Source organism: Aspergillus eucalypticola (assembly GCF_003184535.1).
Source record: "Aspergillus eucalypticola CBS 122712 chromosome Unknown BO83scaffold_55, whole genome shotgun sequence".
Taxonomy (NCBI): Eukaryota; Fungi; Ascomycota; class Eurotiomycetes; order Eurotiales; family Aspergillaceae; genus Aspergillus; species Aspergillus eucalypticola.
The window spans coordinates 1-17,128 of NW_020290329.1; the positions used below are offsets into that span (position 1 = coordinate 1).

The window sequence follows — 17,128 nt, forward strand, 5'->3', positions numbered from 1 at the left end:
TTTTCTTCTTTTTTTTTCGCCCCCTGTCTAGTGTTGTTCGCAGGCTTTCTGTGTGGGAGGGGTCTATCTCTCATAGAGCGATAATAGTTCCCTCTGGGCTGGAAGCATAAACGGCGGTTACCCAGCCGTGCCCACTTGTCGGAACGCCTGGCAGAGTTTCCGCCGTTGGAACGCAATTGCAGTTGTTCCCCCCCCTGGCTCTGGCTCTGGCTCCGGCTTTTGGCTTTTGGCTTACCTCTGCTGCAAACCACCAAGCAACCACACCAACCAACTACTATTACCACCACTACCACCACCACCACCAGCAGATCACCCCCCTCCCCTCCCCTGGTGCTTGCTTCGTCGATTGACCTGCCTAGCAACCTGTTGGAATTCTTTGTATATTCGTTCGCTCAAATCACCTGGCTGGTCCTTACATGGAGCAAATTCGGTGTTGCTCTTCCGCGATACGACTCTTCCGCTCACCTTGTGTGGTTTTTTCCAGTGTGCCCTTCTTCCCGGCTAGAGGCCATCGCTCCCTCCCCTTAAAACACCGTCTATCTGTTTGACGATCGCCCGGTCCGTCCACTCAGTGAACCTTCTGCCCACTACCCCGATTTACCTCGCGCTGGAAATCCCCATACCTCATTCACTCCTGTCTCCGGTCTGCTTCAGATTCCCATTCAATCCATTTTCTGGCGGGTCCACTATTGCGAGAGTTGTCTTTTGCCTCCCCTCCCACACCCCCCCTCTCAAATCGAGGACTGCGACACCTTTTGCCCGCGCATAGCACAGCACAGCACAGCAGCACCAAAAGACGATTTTGCTGACTTATCGCTGGCCGAGTTCTGCACAGAATCCACTGCTTTCTTCGTCTCCGGCTTTCGCTTTCCCTACGGTTACCCTTTGTCCCCGTCCGAAGACACTCGCCGTGCCTCCCCTCGTTGACGGATTACACTGCACTCGCTGGTGGCGGACTGTTTTCCGCCCGCAAGGTTGGATTTTAGGTGGACCTCGACATCAGCGTCCGAATACCGTCGGACCTTCCTCGTCCCACTCTTCCCCAGAGGCCAACGTTGTTCGATCAACGTTGGAGTCGCTATATGATCCCAGACACCCATGGGAATGCTAAACTATCTTCCATCCCAGGTGGAAGGTCGCCGGTAGCAGCACGGAAGGCCTCGAACATGCCGTGGAAATTATCCACAGAAACGTCTCCGGAGGCAAAGAATCGGCCGCCATTGACTTCGCAGCAATCCAATTCCCTACCCTCCACCCCATACCAACATGCGCGAAAGATCTCTTTCCACTCCAGGTCACCTTCGCCCCCGCAAGGAAACACCTCCCCCCGCTCCACCCACTCCGAGTCTACCCATCTTCCCCCCTCGCTGCGAAAACAGTTCTCAGGCTGCAAATATGAAACCGCCATGGCTTTCTTCCGTCGAAGAATGCCGTATTCATTAGGGGCCGACCTGCTGCCGGAGGAAAAGGATGGTCTCAAGGAGCGGTTGGAGCCGGAGGAGGAGAAGAGACTCAGCGCCGACATGCTGGAGGTATATGATCAGCTCCTGCCGTCAGCAGAAAGCGACGACCGGCGACGTCAATTAGTCCGCAAGTTGGAGAAGCTCTTCAATGATCAGTGGCCAGGCTGCAATATTAAGGTTCACGTTTTTGGCTCGTCTGGGAATAAGCTGTGTTCAAGTGACTCGGACGGTATGTTTCGGTAACGCGGCTTACTTTATGTGTGTGTGTTCTAACGATGATTAAGTGGACATCTGTATAACTACCACTTATAAGGAGCTTGAGCACGTATGCCTCTTGGCAGAGGTACTAGCCAGGCGTAAGCGAACCACCATTTGCCTTCCTTGTGTAAGCAGTCGCTGACAATCATTTGGGGTACAGATGGTATGGAACGAGTCGTTTGCGTATCGCACGCCAAAGTACCTATCGTGAAGATCTGGGATCCGGAGCTGCGATTAGCATGCGACATGAACGTTAATAATACTATGGCACTGGAGAATACGCGGATGGTTCGGACGTACGTGGAACTTGACGAACGCGTGCGACCCTTGGCTATGATAATCAAGCATTGGACGAAACGGAGGATCCTCAACGATGCCGGTATGTGTCGAGTCGTCGATTCTGGACAGACAACTGTAGCGAGTTTTCGACTGACTGTCCGCACACAGGCCTTGGAGGCACACTAAGCTCCTACACGTGGATTTGCCTGATAATCAATTTCTTACAAACGCGAGACCCGCCTGTTTTGCCCAGCCTTCAAGCTCGGCCGCATAAGAAGAAATTGACCGCGGACGGGATAGTTTGTTCTTTTGATGATGACCTCGATTCCCTAGTCGGCTATGGGCGAAAAAACAAGCAGAGCCTCGGAGAGCTTCTCTTTCAGTTTTTCAAATACTATGGTCATGAACTCGATTACGAACGGCATGTGATATCTGTCCGCGAGGGAAAGCTCTTGTCGAAGGAGGCGAAAGGCTGGCACCTGCTACAAAACAACCGTTTATGTGTGGAAGAGCCTTTCAATACTTCACGGAATTTGGGAAATACAGCGGACGACACATCGTTTCGAGGAGTCCATATGGAGCTGCGCCGGGCATTCCAAGCCGTTTCCGAAGGGAACCTGGAGCACTGCTGCGAACAATACGAATATCCACCGGAGGAAGAACGCTCATGGGAGAGACCGCCGCCCCAACCGCGTCCTGTGCTCACTGCAGCACCGCCACCGTCCCGCGGAGGTCGCGGCGGAGGTCGTGGCGGACGACATTCGAATCAGTTCTCCCGAGGAGGGCACTCCGGTGGTCGTAGGGCTTCCAACACGCCAAATAAGTCCGGTAACTTTCGTCAACCCAACGGTATGACCGCCTCTGAGCTTTCCTTGCAAGCGCAGCACGCACAGTATCTCTTGCATGACCATCTCTATCAGCAAATACAGATCCTGCAGGCCCAAGAACAAGAATTGCGGCTGCAGCTGCAGAACCAGGCGCTCCTCACTGGGAGGCCGCCGCCGGTTCTCATCCGCCAGCCGTTTATTCAGTTCCCAATGCCTCAGCAACAAGAATCCTCTGGCGACGACAACTCTCGATCAAGGTCGGGCACCGTGAACCATCCGCCTCTCAGCACACCGCACCGCCAGAACGTGTATTACAACAGTCACTACCTCCCTGTGGGAGTTCCTGGCGTGCAGGGGAGCAACACAAATCCGCCGTCGCCTTCAGCTACTGCTGCCATGCCGGACCTTCGGCGTAGCCCGCGTCGATCATCTGTTGCCAACGGATCTCCGGGTGGGTCACTCCGAGCACACTCACAGCCGGCTCGGACAGTCAATTCCCTTCCGAGCTTTGCGCCACTGTATTCGATCTCTCAAATGGCGGACAGCTCGCCGGGGTCGAAGGCGCGCAATGCTCCAGGCTCCCCCGACGGTACACAGGGCGATGAGAACAACACCTTTATGCCTAGCAGCCTTCCCAACGTGTCTCGTTCCACCTATTTTGATGAATGCCGACCGAATGAATATATGGGATATTACCTTGCAACTTCCCCGCAGCTACAGACGTATCATCAAAACGCTCTACTATCGCCGCTGTCTCCTGTCGGACTGGCATTGCAGAATGGCGGCGTCGTGCCATTTGTTGCAAACCCTCAGGATTATATGACGTCAATTCCGGCAAGTGAAGCGACCGGTCAAGCTTCAGTTAACAGCTCTGCATTGCCAACGAAACCAGGGTCGACGTCGCAGCGTGCAACATCGCGACCAGCTGCATCGGGCGATCGGAGCGGACCTTTGATCGTGGACGGCTCGGTACCCCCTAGTGAACAGCGTCTCTCAGTATCGGCGGAAAGCTATGATCCGTACACGGCTATGAGCCACTGTACGTCGAATTCAGATGACCTGAATATGGATACACCAGCGAGCGTCTCAGACTCTGTGTCTCATGAATACCAGGACAATAGCTCGGTCGATATTGATCAGCCGCCCTACTTTGGTCGTCAGGGGGTTGACATTCACCAAACAGGGAAAGCAGCTGATTCCTTTGTTAATGGACTCGGTGCAAAGCAGAGTCTGCTCTCGAGCCGATTGCAAAGCCTTCATCTCGCAAACTCCGAAAAGACGTCCGAACCTCAGCTGAAGAATAGTACCGAGAAGATGAAAGTGCCGCAATCAAATTACGAAGCGGCGGATAGAGACAATCATCGCTCGAAACAGGTAAATTCAGGGGAAAAGCCACTGACCACGGGGCCATCGCCAGCGGCGGACTCGCACTTTTCTTCCAGTGGGAAACGGCGGCCTAATGGCGTGGATGCTTCTGAACGGGCCAACGGGGTTTCACACAAAACGAAATCGAAGAATCACAATCCGCCTTCCGGACCAACCGATAACGAGAAACGGCATCCCATGACTCAATCGCGAAAGTCTAACGGGGTCAGTTCGACACCAGACTCCGCGGTTGCTCATGCCGGTGGTGGTTGGCAGACGACCAAAAGGAAGCCGAAGAAGAATGCCAGACATTCAACAGAACACAGGCATGGCTTGCATAGTGGTGCGGAGCCCCTCCCAGCAGATGAGTCATTGAGAAAGGGGGGTTGAAAACATCAGATAATGTGTCATCGTGAGCATTATCTGTTGTCCGTGTTGCGTTGCCTCCAGCAGCCTTATCTAGCACAGGCCGCACGCGCGATACCTTCGGCCAAGCTGAGCCATTGTTGTGCTTGGTTGGGGAACACATACCGGGTTGGTCTGTTTACTGAACCAGCATCGGGTAGAGAGCTTCCTGGCGGCCATATAGCCTGTTACATTCATGCCTATTGTACAGCCTGTGCTACGGTTTTACAAGTGCGTTTATTTTTGGGGGGAGTGCTTGAGTATACTATCGAACCCTTCGTTCAACTGAAGGGATGTTCCATGGTACTGTATAAATGAGGCGGCGTCCTCTTCTTGCAAATGACATGATTTCGGTTGCACTTGTTTTCTTGCTACATGTTATGGAAGTACATGACACTTTTCATCCGTCCTTTTTTTCTCTTTTCATGTTCAATATTGGCGTTTTGCACGGTTAAATAACGGAAAATTGGCAAGTCAGGGGGGTTTGGCTGGTTACCATGGGTTACTTGTGAGAATTGCATATGATATATGTTGCCCCGTCCTCTATGTCATTTTATACGTTGTGGTTTTGTTTTGATGTGGTTTGGAGTTTACATTTGACTCCTTTGGGTTGTGATTGAGGGCTTCCCCCAGGCTGTTGGGTCCATACGACTTTGCATACCGGCTGTATCATCTTTCCCCCTTGCTCCCTGCAATGGTGCTGCATAGAGGGCAGCGAAACGCAAAAAAAAAAACACATACGCAGACCAAATGAAATATCCCCGCGGAAGCCATTGAGCTCCAAGGGGGAAGATAAAAAAGAAGTGTCAGCTGATTTGAAAGACACCAAAATTGAAGCGGAATGGCATATGGCCTAGATGGCCCGTTCTTCTTCCTTCGTCTGGCCGAATTGGTCTCCTCGCCGTTTTTGTTTCTTCATCATATTGTTTTAGTTTTCTTTTCGTCCGCTTTTGAAGATTATAGTCCATCGGCATGACCGTCATCATCATCACCAACATCATCATTCTTATCATTGTCATTGTCATTGTCATTGTCAATATACCATCATAGCAGGGAGCCGGGCGAGCGGGTTCATATGGTTTGACTTTCACAGTTTCTTGTTTTTGCGTGCGTGTGTCGATTAGTTGACAAGAGATGCTGTTTCCTTTTTTTTTTTTTTTCTTCTTGTTCTTTCATTGCCTATGTTACATATTCATCCACATCGGTCATGGGTTTGGGCAGTTGGGTTGGGGGGAAAGAGGTGCAAATGTAGACGTTGAAAATTTACATACTATACATGTGATTTCTACCATCAGGTCTTCTTTCCCTGTAGAAAAAATGCTGTGGTTACCACTGAACATTGAATAATAATTGAACTAACTTGACATTATTCCTTCCATCCCATCACCCAGAAGAAGATTTCATCCTGAATCACCTCCGGTGTAAACATCCTGCAGATTATGCGTCCGGGCTTTGCCATTTTTCGGAGAGACGATCGATCAATTCTATCGTATGTACAGAATCTAGAAGATACAGGTAGTAGTAGTATTGGAGCAACAAGATAAGAAATAAGTCTCTAATAATACACGTAGAATCAGCAGCAAGAGACCGGAGATATTAAAAGGTGACACAAGAAATGAATATATATGACAAAGAAAAAAGTGATCAGATCTGGTGTGATAAATACATATGTACGGGATAAGGGGTCATGGCTTCTTCGGCACTTGCAACTCATTGAAATGAATTAACCCGGTGCGGGTTCATTAGGTATAAATAAAAAGGTAGGATGAAGTTAGGGGAAGACATGTAGGGTAAATGAGGAGGATGATGCTGCTGATGATGGTGACGGCAGCGGCGATTTCCCCTTTAGCAGAATGCCTCTATCAGCATGTAGGGGAAAATCACAACGCATGCGGTCCAGAAAACCATAATGCATCTCAGGAAGGCTAGAGGCAGCATGTAAAAGGGATGCTCGGTGATGACGAGCCAGAGAGAGAGAAAGGCGACACTGAAGAAATGCCAGAACAGAACATCTGGCTTTTTGATCAGCCCACCTAAAAGACCAATTGGGCCGCTGGTCATTCCTAGCTCGAAGTAATGGAAGCAGCCTCGTTGAAGAGCACGCAGATTCTCGTCTAGATGTGCCCCGGAGGGGGTCTGGCGTTAGCTGCTGGGACTCTGGGTGCCATGGGGAAGAGGATAAACGAACCGTTGGCAGCAAACAGGGCATAGAGAGCCTGCGCTAAGATGTTGATGACTGAGGATGCTTTCTTCCGTTGCCAGTGGAAGGAGGACAGCTGTCGCAGGACTTGTTCATGATTAGCGAGGGTGGGGACTTTCTCCGGGCTGAGCAGGTCACGTAGGACCACAACGTCGTTGAATGCGACGGTCATTCCTCCACCGGTCAGTGGATGCCGCATGTTGAGCGCGTCTCCTAGAATGACCAGACCAGGAGTCTTGTTCGGCGCACTAGGGAGATACGAGTTCGGCATAGAGCGCAGCTGACCCTTGTCTAACGCAGCAATGAATGAAGGCTGAATAGATTTAGGAAGGGACGGGAGAACGACGCTGCGAAGGTGGTTCTTGACACCGCCGTTCTTGACGGAGGCCGATGGGAGGTTTTCTGGGATGTCGACGAGGATGCGGGTTTCGTGGGTGCCAATCTGATAGACGAGGATAGGGGCATTATCGCTGAGGAGGACGTGGCCATGGTAAGGCTTGGGAAGGTCTGCATCGATCAACTCCAAGCCCCAGAACCTGGACCGGACCTTAGGGGTGTTGGAGTGGTATTGTTTGCGGAATTTAGAGGCGTAGCCATCGGCCACCACCGTAAGATGGCCGAAGTAGCAATCCTTCGTGTCGCCGGTCACACACTCGACACCAAGAACCTGCTTGGTGTGGGAGCAAGTGACCAAGTCGGTGGCCTTGGTCTCTACGACCGTGACATTGGGACAGGCCAGCGCGGCAGCTCGCAGCTTCATGACGAAGCGGCCATGGTGGAAAGAACGCCCTTGCGGGGCGGGCGACGACGGGGAGGGCTTGGGGTAGGTGAACGAGACGGGTTTCCCAAAGTACGACACATAGTAGCCCTCGGCTGGGATGGCGTCAATGTCTTCCAGACAATCGGCAAGACCCAATTTCTCAAGCGCCTCAACACCGCCAGGCTGTAGCAATTCTCCGACGATCCGGTCAGGCTCCTTCATGGACGCCTCCAGCAGCAGGACGCTACGCCCTTGTCTTCCAAGTGCCACAGCCAATGCACATCCCAGTATTCCGGCGCCCACAATCACGACATCAGCATGGTGGTGAATTAGCCTGCGCTGTTTGGCGACATCGGCAGAGGGGGTGGTATGGCCATTGGCGACAACAGCGGCGGCCATTTTTGCGGGAGACGGGGGGGGGGGGGGGGGGATCGCGGAGGTGGAAAGTCAAGGGAGGTCAGGATCGAGAGGACAAGGAAGAATGGCGGGATGCAAAGGGCATATTTCGATGGCCGTGAATCGGAGGAGAGAGATGGAGGGTAAATAATGCTGCGAAAACAAGCAGGCAGCAATGAGGCAGGGATGAGGGAGAAAAAGTGCTGGAAGGAAAGTTGGAGAGTTTGGATTGACAGCAGGGAAGTTGGAGGGAGTGGCGTGACATGTGAAAAAGGGACAAAAAGGGCGCGCGCGGGAGAAAGAGGAAAGAGAGGAGCTTATGGCCTGATATGATTCTCTCTTCCTGTTCAATCCTCCGCAACTAGACTAGTTTCTGATAGTAATCAATCTAGATCATCGAAAGGATTCTCGTTCTTTTTCTTTTAGGGTAATTTGTGTTTAAAGTTGGATATCGCATATTATACCATTTTAATAGTCAATGATCATTTAGGACTTTTAATATTAATAGTCAGTAGGTTCTTAGGTCAGAAAAAAATAATGAATTAATTTTAACATTAAAATAGAAGAAATAAAGTATTTTAACTAAAATGCTAACTATTTAGCTTGGGTGCCATCTGTAGGACAAAGTAATTAGTAGTTTTTGCCTAAATTGGGAGCCTCCCTTGAGGCCGTTGGAGGGCTTATTAGTCGTATCAATCTCCCGCTGCTTTTCTCCCCCATTTTGCATACCGTTATATTTCGAAAAATAGTCAATCACATGATCCTTCACAAAAGTGTGGTAATTTTGTATCTAGTTTAGGTAGTCAGCCTCAGGCATTTCAGTCCCAGCGGACGCCGATGCCAAGCACCTGACGTCTGAACATCTTTCGAATGAAGCCGCGACATTTCCCCATCTTCATTGAACCCGCTACAAACCAAGTCTCTCCTACAACGCGCATCTTACTGTGAGACATGTGTCAATAGCGTCCACTTCTTCAAACCTCCCCGGAAAGGATACTCCTTCCCAAAACCACATCACTGTTGGACAACCTCCGCCCTCCGCATCGCATCGCGTCCATCGCATCCATCGCATCCATCGCATCTCATTTTCATCCAGCCATGAACAACGACCAATTCCGTCGCCTTGTCCTCGACAATCCTTCCTCCAAACCCGCCGCCCAATCCACCAGTCCAGATGCATCCTCTTCATCCCAACCACAACCACGCAAAAGCATCGGCAATGCGACCCCCGCAGCCGGCGCTCTGGGCTCGCGCCTCCGCTCCAGCATCCCCATGACTCCGTGAGCTGATCCCCTCAAACACCACCTGCGTTTGTAACCTTCATTCTAAAAGGTTGACATTACTAACCACCTTTTCGTCGCAGCCGTGCCTTAACAAACGTCGACTTTGCGCGCCAACTAGCCGAATACCGCCGCGAAGCCCAACCCGCTTCCAAGAAGTTCAAATCCTCCGCCGCCCCCAAGGGAACGAAACTACCGTCGGGATATCAGGATCGGGCTGCATTGTTGCGCCAGAAGGAAGAAGCGGAAGAAGGGGGAGATGGCGGTGGCGATGTGTCGGATCTGGAGAAGCGTGTCAAGGCGTTGGAGGAGATGGTCAAGCTAGGACAGATTGACCAGGCCACGTTTGAGAATCTGCGTGCCGAAATGGGGGTGGGTGGGGATTTGAAGAGTACGCATATGGTCAAGGGGTTGGATTGGGAGTTGCTGAGGAGGGTTAAGGGGGGCGAGGATGTTGATGTCTTGGAGAAGGAAGGGGAGAAGGGTGAGGGGAAGGAAAAAGAAGATGTGGCAGATGTGGATGAGGAGCTGGATCGGGTGTTGGGAGAAAAGGGCGAGGGGGTGGATGCATTGTCTGCTGCCCCGAAGGAGACTAAGGAGAAGAAGAAGGGCGTCATGGCTCAGAGAAAATCAAGAGACGAGATTCTCAGGGAGTTGAAGGCCAGTCGGGCTGCTGCTGCGGCTGAAGCGGCGAAGCCGGCTGAGCCTGCGTTGGGGACTAAGTTTAAAAGGATCGGGGGAGAGTCTAAGGCGGAGAAGAAGCGTTGGGTGGAGCAGGATGAGAATGGGCGAAGGAAGGAGATTCTACAGATCACGGACGCGGAGGGCAAGACGAAGAGGAAGGTGAGATGGCTAGACAAGCCTGGTGAGGTTGGTTCTGGTGATGGGCCTGCTGGGTTATTGATGCCGGACAAGGATGCGAAGCCGCTGGGCATGGAGGTTCCAGCAGAGGTTGCATCCAAGGCTCCCGCGCTGGCGGAGGATGATGACGATGATATTTTTGCTGGCGTTGGAAATGACTATAATCCGCTTGGTGATTTATCAGATGACGATGACTCGTCAGATGAGAGTGAGGATGGTGAGAAGCCACCGAAGGCCACGGAAGCATCCCCTGCTGCCGGTGATACGAAGAAACCGGAGGTGACAACAAGCCGGCCGCGAAATTACTTTTCTACGTCTACGACGGATGAAGTTCCTGAAGTGGACCGGTCGAACCCGTTGGCTAAAGATCCTACTCTACTGGCGGCTCTGAAACGGGCTGCTGCGTTACGACAATCTGAGGAGGCTGGTGCTGCTGATGGTGACGCCGGAGATGTCGACGACGAGACGGCGCTTCGACGAAAGAGGTTCCTGGAGGAGGCGCGTCGGCGGGAAGCCCTGGATGCCATGGATATGGACATGGGCTTTGGAGGAAGCCGCAATGACGACGACGAGGAGGACGAGGAAGTGGTACTGGAGACCGAGGGACGCGGCGGGAAGAAGAGGAAACGAGGGCCGAAGAAGAAGAAGGGCGACAAGGACAGTGTGACGGATGTGATGCGTGTGCTGGAGGGGAGGAAAAAGGAGTGATGTTGAGATGAGCAGATTATACACGAGTCATCGGGGGTGGTGTCTCGGAAAGGAAACCAGTCAAGATGCCTGGTAAACACGGCTATAGCCTGTAGTCACATGGACCGCTGCATCGTACCGGAAACCAGAAAGTAATTCCGTGGGACTCAGTTCCTTCAGGAGCAGCAAGTGATATGCTATCACGAACTTACGTGCAGTAGGTCGCCTTCCACAGGAGCTCATCTGCACATCATCTATGACCTACGACCTACACACACACATACAATATGAAAGGCTGAGATGGTACATTGAGTACCCCCCATCAATCCATTCCTACCTCTGAGGATCATAAATAGTGCACTGCCCTCTATATCTCCTACCCAGCCTCCGATAGGTTTCTACCGAAATCAATAAACATGGCAAGATGTGAATTCCACCTCCAACAATTACCATTCACTTAGTATAACACATAGCACCATAATTCCCATCCATTCATCAACTCATCCCTCAACTCCTATTATACACCCCCAAACCCCCATTTCCCACCCCAAGAACAACCAAGTATGTCCCTTCACGGGTAGCACAGCACACTATCGACATAAACCGGCTCCGACGAGGTATGTTCACCAGGCTGCAGGAGGGTGTTTCGTCCGGTGCAGCCTACTCCGCTATAGCATACATGTTCAAGTCAGTATGCACTACTATGGACAGTCAAGTATCTTAGTAAAAGAAACCACACTTACGTGAAAAGACGACACCTCTTGGAGAGGAACACGCCTCGAACTTCACTGTGACGGGTAATAAAAAACTCTTGTTAATTCAATCTGCCTTTTATCTCTTTCTTTTCTCTTTGCAAGTATATATAATATTATATCAAATGAAGTCGATATTAGTTGGAGATTCAACTTACAACTGTCCAACCTGAGTACAGTCATCGAAGGGGATCTGAACCGAGTGGCTGCCTTCGTCTGTCTCTAGACCGATCTGTATACAGTAGTCAGTTAGTGACCTTATCCTTTAATTCATCCAATATAGCTCGGGTAATCAGACACGCTTTTAAGTAAGTAATTAAGAAAAAGGGCACGTACAGTCGTACTCAACCTCGCACTCCCAACCCCAGCCAGAAGCAGCGTGCTCAATAGGGTGATGGCTTTGAAAGAATACATGATAGCGATAGCGAAAGCTGGATGATTATGATGATGATGATGATGATGATGATATTCGTATCTATCTCACTCACTGATAGGAGTCAACTGATGGTAAAAAAAAAAAAATAAAGAGACACTCAATCGCATGCTGCAGCAGCAATAGTGCAGAGAACAGCGTAGCACATATTTAAGAATGTGTCTGTCCTTCCCCAAGGGCAAAATGCCAGGTTTATTTACATAACTCGCCTTCTTTTCCGCGTACGGCGATTCATCCCTTGCTTTGGGGAAAAGAGGGGAGGCAAATCGCGTTCAATCCCCAATGCAGGGGGATTGAATGGTTCCTTTCCTTTTGCCCAGCCACGCGATTATTTAGATTGCTGGGAAGGGGGTACATCAATACATGCATGCATGCATGCATAAAACGCAGAGAATTGATTAAGGTTTGTGTTGGGTGTACTGGCTGCGCGTTGCGTGGTGTTGACCTTCTTTCTTTCGCGGCTATACGTGCTTATGGTAGCCATCGAATGATGGATAGCGGAGTAACTGAGGGGCTTAGGGCAGACGTTCTTGGTGTATGGAGAAACTCTTTTTTTCACCTTGTAGGAGGTAAAGGTCCATGTTCATTAACTCTGTTCGGGGTTGCGGGTGCATTACATACACAAGGGTGAATTAGGAGAAATACAATACATTCCACTTTCCAGCTTGAAAAAAACTCGTTCAATTGAAGTACACATAGATAGAGTATTATGTAGTGGCATGTGGTAGCATGCGGTTTGTACGCAGGGAGCGCTGATATTGGACTTAGAAGATAGTAGTAATATCTAACTCTTGATCTCAGTGCGTGGTCGCTGGATATCCATGCCTCACTCTACTAGTCGCAGTCTAGACTGTCTACCAATTCAGTGCAGTCTCTGTTGGATGTTTTTCTATATTGTAACATCGTAGGGGAGTGATGGTGGTATATGAATTGATAAATAAATACTATCTGTATGGGTGAGTGTGTGTATCGCGCAGAGGGGTAGTATTGCATATGACGTTCACTGTGAGTTCAACTACCAAGTCATAGCTGCACTCGCGAAATAAAAGTATAGCAGGTACTAGTATTATGGGTGGCGGAGCATGTTGAAAGGTGCTCCTCTGACGAGTCATGCAAAGCGAATTGCGTACGCTGTATTGAAAGAATATAGAAGAGATGCATGCTAACGACAGCTGATTCCCATGTCCATCTTCAAAGTATATGCCAGATAATTAATAGTCTCAAATGAACACCGAAAAAGAGCCAGGGAACAACATGTAAATATGTCAGGACAATGCATGAAGATCCGCCAAGCAAGAACAGAATAGAACCCACTGAAAAAATCCCAACGCCCTAAGCCGCTCACACATCGCGAGAACGCCGGCTATATGCAAGATGTTGAATGGTAGTGAAGAAAACAGTCAGCCCGACGGATGGTCAATCAGTCAAAGCCAGGATGATCCATCAATCCATGCGTTGCCGGGGTGTTCTCCGCCGGGTCCGCCAACGCTGGCAACTGGTACCGGTCTGGTACCGTCGGCCACGCATCCACCCCATCTAACAGGGCCACAGCTAACCCACCGCTCTCGTGCATAGACAGATGACAGTGCATAAAGAACGGACCGGGGTTGACCACATGATAGCGGATCGCTAACCAGCTATGGTTCGGTGTCGATGCCGGCGTCTGGAAGGTGTCGCGGAGTTGAGGATTCACCAAGTTGAGACTCTCAGGGATTTCTTTCATTGCCTCAGCCACAGTAGACCACTTCCATACCCCGGCGCCCCACCCAAGGACAAAGAATTTGTTGGAGTGTTTGTGGATCGGGTGCTGCGGCTGCCCGATCGAGGTCATATTGAAGATAATGTCTACCCAGGTGTTGTTCTTGGTCATGACAGTGTATTCGGCCGGGATTGAGGAGTAGTTGAACAGTGCAGGGGGAGTGAGATCCTCATTGGCCATGGGATAACTGGCTTGGCCGAGGGTCCAGCGATAGGAGGCGTTATAGAGGTTGACTTGAAGGATCTGGGTCTGGTCTGGCTCGGGAGCAGGCGCCTCCTGTTCAAATGGGACGATTTGGGCCTCGTCGAGAATGATAGTGCCGTTGATACCAGCCGCGGTACCAACTTCGTTGATGTAACGTGTGGAGGTGTTGAACTGGCTTGGATTGGAGCCAGTGTAGGACATCAGGGCGGTGCCGTTGATGATTTGGTTTGCGAACTTGTTAGCAACGCGGACGGTATATATGCTAATGGGCTGGTCTAGCTTCACAAGGACCGAGTACCGCGATCCGGCGTAGACGTTGATAGCATCGACCACTAGGGGATCGACATAGCGGCCATCGACCGCATAGAGATACATAGGATGTTCATCGATGGAGAAAACCAAGTTGGACGTGCCAGGTAGGCTGATAAGGTCGTAGCTGACGTATCGGGTCCTCGGGTCGACGGAAAGCACTTCCTGCTCCCCAACGGTCGGTACACAACCCTGGTAGTACCCCGGCGGAATCTTGGTTATATTGAACGGGAACCCGCCCAGACGGGCTGCAAGGGGTGGCATACAGCTGATACATGGTAAGTGAATCGGCCGATAACATGCAGCGATACTGACAAGAAAGAAAGGAAAGGAATTAAGAGATTGAGAATGAAGAAGACAATAGACTTACCCCGTATCAGACATGGTTTGATTTCCAAGCGCAGTCCATTCACCCGATCGGGTGAGGTCATTGATGTGGTCCTGCGGGGGGCAGATAACCGACCCTTTACCATTGACCAGGATGGCACTAGTACAGGTCGCCTGAACTCCAGAGTCTTCTTCGATCTGCAAAGTCTCCTCGGACGTGAAAGATCGCCAATCGGAGAGCATGATTGGTTGGGTGTTCTTTTCAGCTTGCAGCATGGCTTTGAGTTCATACGGGATGCTGCTGATCTTGCTAAACGGTCTCTGCACGTCTGCACGCGGTTCCACATAGATGGCACCATAGAGACCGTCGTCCATCTGGGCTCTTGTGTGGGCATGATAGGCATAGGAGCCATAATCTGTGGCTGTCCATTCATAGTAGAATTGCTCACCAGGCTTGATCATCTCTTGATTAAGGCCCGGGACCCCGTCTGACCATGGGGTGCCATACTGAGCGATACCTAGTCTGTGGGTCAGTATCTCACCGAAAGAACAGGGCCGAGGATTGGGATATGCGGATTGCCGCACTGCGATGGGCTTACCGTGCCAGTGGACTGTGGTGCCGAATGGCATAGAGTTGTTGACCAGAACTCTCACCTGGTCGCCTTGATTCACGCGGAGATTTGGTGCTGGGACTTGGCCATTGGTGTAAATTGCCTTACGGGAGATACCCGCAACATTGCTATCCTCCCATGTCAAGTCGAGTCTAAAATCCACGACGCGGGAAGAGGAGAGTTGGACGAGGCATGACAGGACTGGCAGAACCAGCGTGTTGAGCTGGGACCACTTCATGCTGGGCGAAGTGCCAGGAAAGGGAGCGGCGGATGATCAATGAGTTGACTAACCCGCTCTGAGTGGATCGAGATGTGCGATGGATATGATGTGAGATCTCGATGCCGGTCGAGGCGGGACTTATATGTATGGGGAGCCATGCTTGTTCTTGTGCTTGTTATCATGGTGGAATTGGGGCAGGTTTCGGCCGAGCTGGATAGAAAGATGGTTTACCGAACTCGGGCCAGAATGTCGGCCTAAGGAGTGGAATGCAGAGGAATGCGGTAGCGATATTGACTCGAGGGTGCTCATGGTGTTCGGAACCATCTCTTTAGTTCTTTTCCTCAGCAGGGATGGGAAGGGTGGAATGAGGCGAGGATTGGGCGTCTCCGATCTCGATCTTCGATCGCTTTCGCTTCCGGGGCTGCTCTCGCTGCACGTGATTTGTTCCACCCTACCGCAAACAAACAATCTGCTCAATTGGATTGTTTATGGCCTGGTTGAGGTTATCTACCCAAAGTAAGTGGTAAACACCAGTTATTACTATCTATACCAGTATGTATTAGATAGTATACCACTACTTCTTACTATACATCCACTTCCCCCCACCGTAACTCCCCACATCTTCGGGAGGATCCAATGCGATCGCGCCCTAAAAAGATTCAGGCTACTGACTGACTACAGGTTGAGACTTAACTGGTTGACTAGTTAGTTAATCATTGCAGCGCTGTGCTTGCGTCCAAGCCTAACATTCTAGACAGCATTAGCAATAACCTTTTGTCTTTCGAAGAGAATTAAATAATAATAACAACAATAGACATGCCGGTGCGCTGAGACCGGCCCGCATAGTAAGGTATAGTCTAGCCTAGGCCCTTGCTGGCCGAGAACTGCCCGCATCCGTCCCTCCCTCCCATCCTTAGCTTTGCTCCGATCGGACGCCACTCCGTGATCATCCTCGACATCATAGCCCACTATCATATCAAAACAATTCCCCAACAAATAGTGCGTGGTACGTATGGAGCTCCCGCGGACGGCTCGTACCGATTCCCTAACCTGTTTCTTCATGGCAGACCCTCGACCTCGAGTCATTAGATACCATGAGGCGGAGACGGTTTCGGCCATCCCCTTGTCCCTGCAAAACAAGGCACAGCAGGGGGACCACCCCAGAATCCATTCCATCCTGATGGATGCTTCTCACTGAATTGTACACCTCACTAATGGGAATGCTTCGGATTCAGAAGTTAACAGATAAGCATCATACTCATCATCACGCTGCCTTGGAATTGGCCGTCCGTCTCCGTTCATAAGAGCACTCATGATAACACTTTTCCTCGTACGGTATGCTGGCAGCGTAAGGTCTGCTTTACAGACTGGTTTATCTCATGCTATCTAACATATCGTAGCACCTGGATCGCTCGCTTTTTAGATGCCTTATCATGGTGTGTAGCCAAAATTAGATTCTTGTAATTTCCTTCTTACCAGGGCAATGGAGGCTTGACTGCGCTGAACTCTACAACTAACCGATCAGACCGTCTATGAATGGCCTTCTGTTTTTCTATTAGAATTTACCACCGAAAGATCTGCCGAGTGAATAGTACTGTAGCAGTAACAAATCCCCAGTAGTACGTGGCAGGGAGCTCTAGTATCTTCAAGAAAACATTCACCCGCACGCGTCTATCCCCAGAGGAATGACCGGGCTGCCTGTATCTAAGATGCCTCAGCTCCTACACAGATG

The 17,128-nt window shown here is 50.7% G+C and overlaps 5 protein-coding genes across 5 annotated transcripts; 2 read left to right on the forward strand and 3 right to left on the reverse strand.

Moving 5' to 3' along the window:
- Positions 1-1,166: 1,166 nt before the first annotated feature.
- BO83DRAFT_327382 (PAP/25A associated domain family) lies at positions 1,167-4,582 on the forward strand (the record flags this gene model as incomplete). Its single annotated transcript, XM_025528081.1, has 4 exons — positions 1,167-1,692; positions 1,748-1,819; positions 1,882-2,100; positions 2,169-4,582. The coding sequence occupies 4 exons, from the start codon at positions 1,167-1,169 to the stop codon at positions 4,580-4,582; spliced, it is 3,231 nt and encodes a 1,076-aa protein (XP_025381796.1).
- A 1,860-nt stretch (positions 4,583-6,442) lies between these two features.
- erg1 (squalene monooxygenase erg1) lies at positions 6,443-7,956 on the reverse strand (the record flags this gene model as incomplete). Its single annotated transcript, XM_025530048.1, has 2 exons — positions 6,443-6,711; positions 6,786-7,956. 2 exons carry the CDS (start codon positions 7,954-7,956, stop codon positions 6,443-6,445), a joined length of 1,440 nt encoding a protein of 479 aa, XP_025381797.1.
- A 740-nt stretch (positions 7,957-8,696) lies between these two features.
- On the forward strand, positions 8,697-11,150 carry BO83DRAFT_412957 (uncharacterized protein). The gene is made up of 2 exons (XM_025534453.1): positions 8,697-9,233; positions 9,317-11,150. Exons 1-2 carry the CDS (start codon positions 9,052-9,054, stop codon positions 10,800-10,802), a joined length of 1,668 nt encoding a protein of 555 aa, XP_025381798.1. The 5' UTR covers positions 8,697-9,051; the 3' UTR covers positions 10,803-11,150.
- Positions 11,151-11,352: 202 nt separating this feature from the next.
- BO83DRAFT_442414 (uncharacterized protein) lies at positions 11,353-12,023 on the reverse strand (the record flags this gene model as incomplete). The annotated part of the gene is made up of 4 exons (XM_025536408.1): positions 11,870-12,023; positions 11,692-11,765; positions 11,525-11,569; positions 11,353-11,449 (listed from the first exon to the last, which is right to left on the reverse strand). The coding sequence occupies exons 1-4, from the start codon at positions 11,945-11,947 to the stop codon at positions 11,353-11,355; spliced, it is 294 nt and encodes a 97-aa protein (XP_025381799.1). The 5' UTR covers positions 11,948-12,023.
- A 1,069-nt stretch (positions 12,024-13,092) lies between these two features.
- BO83DRAFT_350714 (L-ascorbate oxidase) lies at positions 13,093-15,744 on the reverse strand. The gene is made up of 3 exons (XM_025528916.1): positions 15,165-15,744; positions 14,609-15,083; positions 13,093-14,506 (listed from the first exon to the last, which is right to left on the reverse strand). The coding sequence occupies exons 1-3, from the start codon at positions 15,412-15,414 to the stop codon at positions 13,387-13,389; spliced, it is 1,845 nt and encodes a 614-aa protein (XP_025381800.1). The 5' UTR covers positions 15,415-15,744; the 3' UTR covers positions 13,093-13,386.
- Between the last annotated feature and the right edge of the window lie 1,384 nt (positions 15,745-17,128).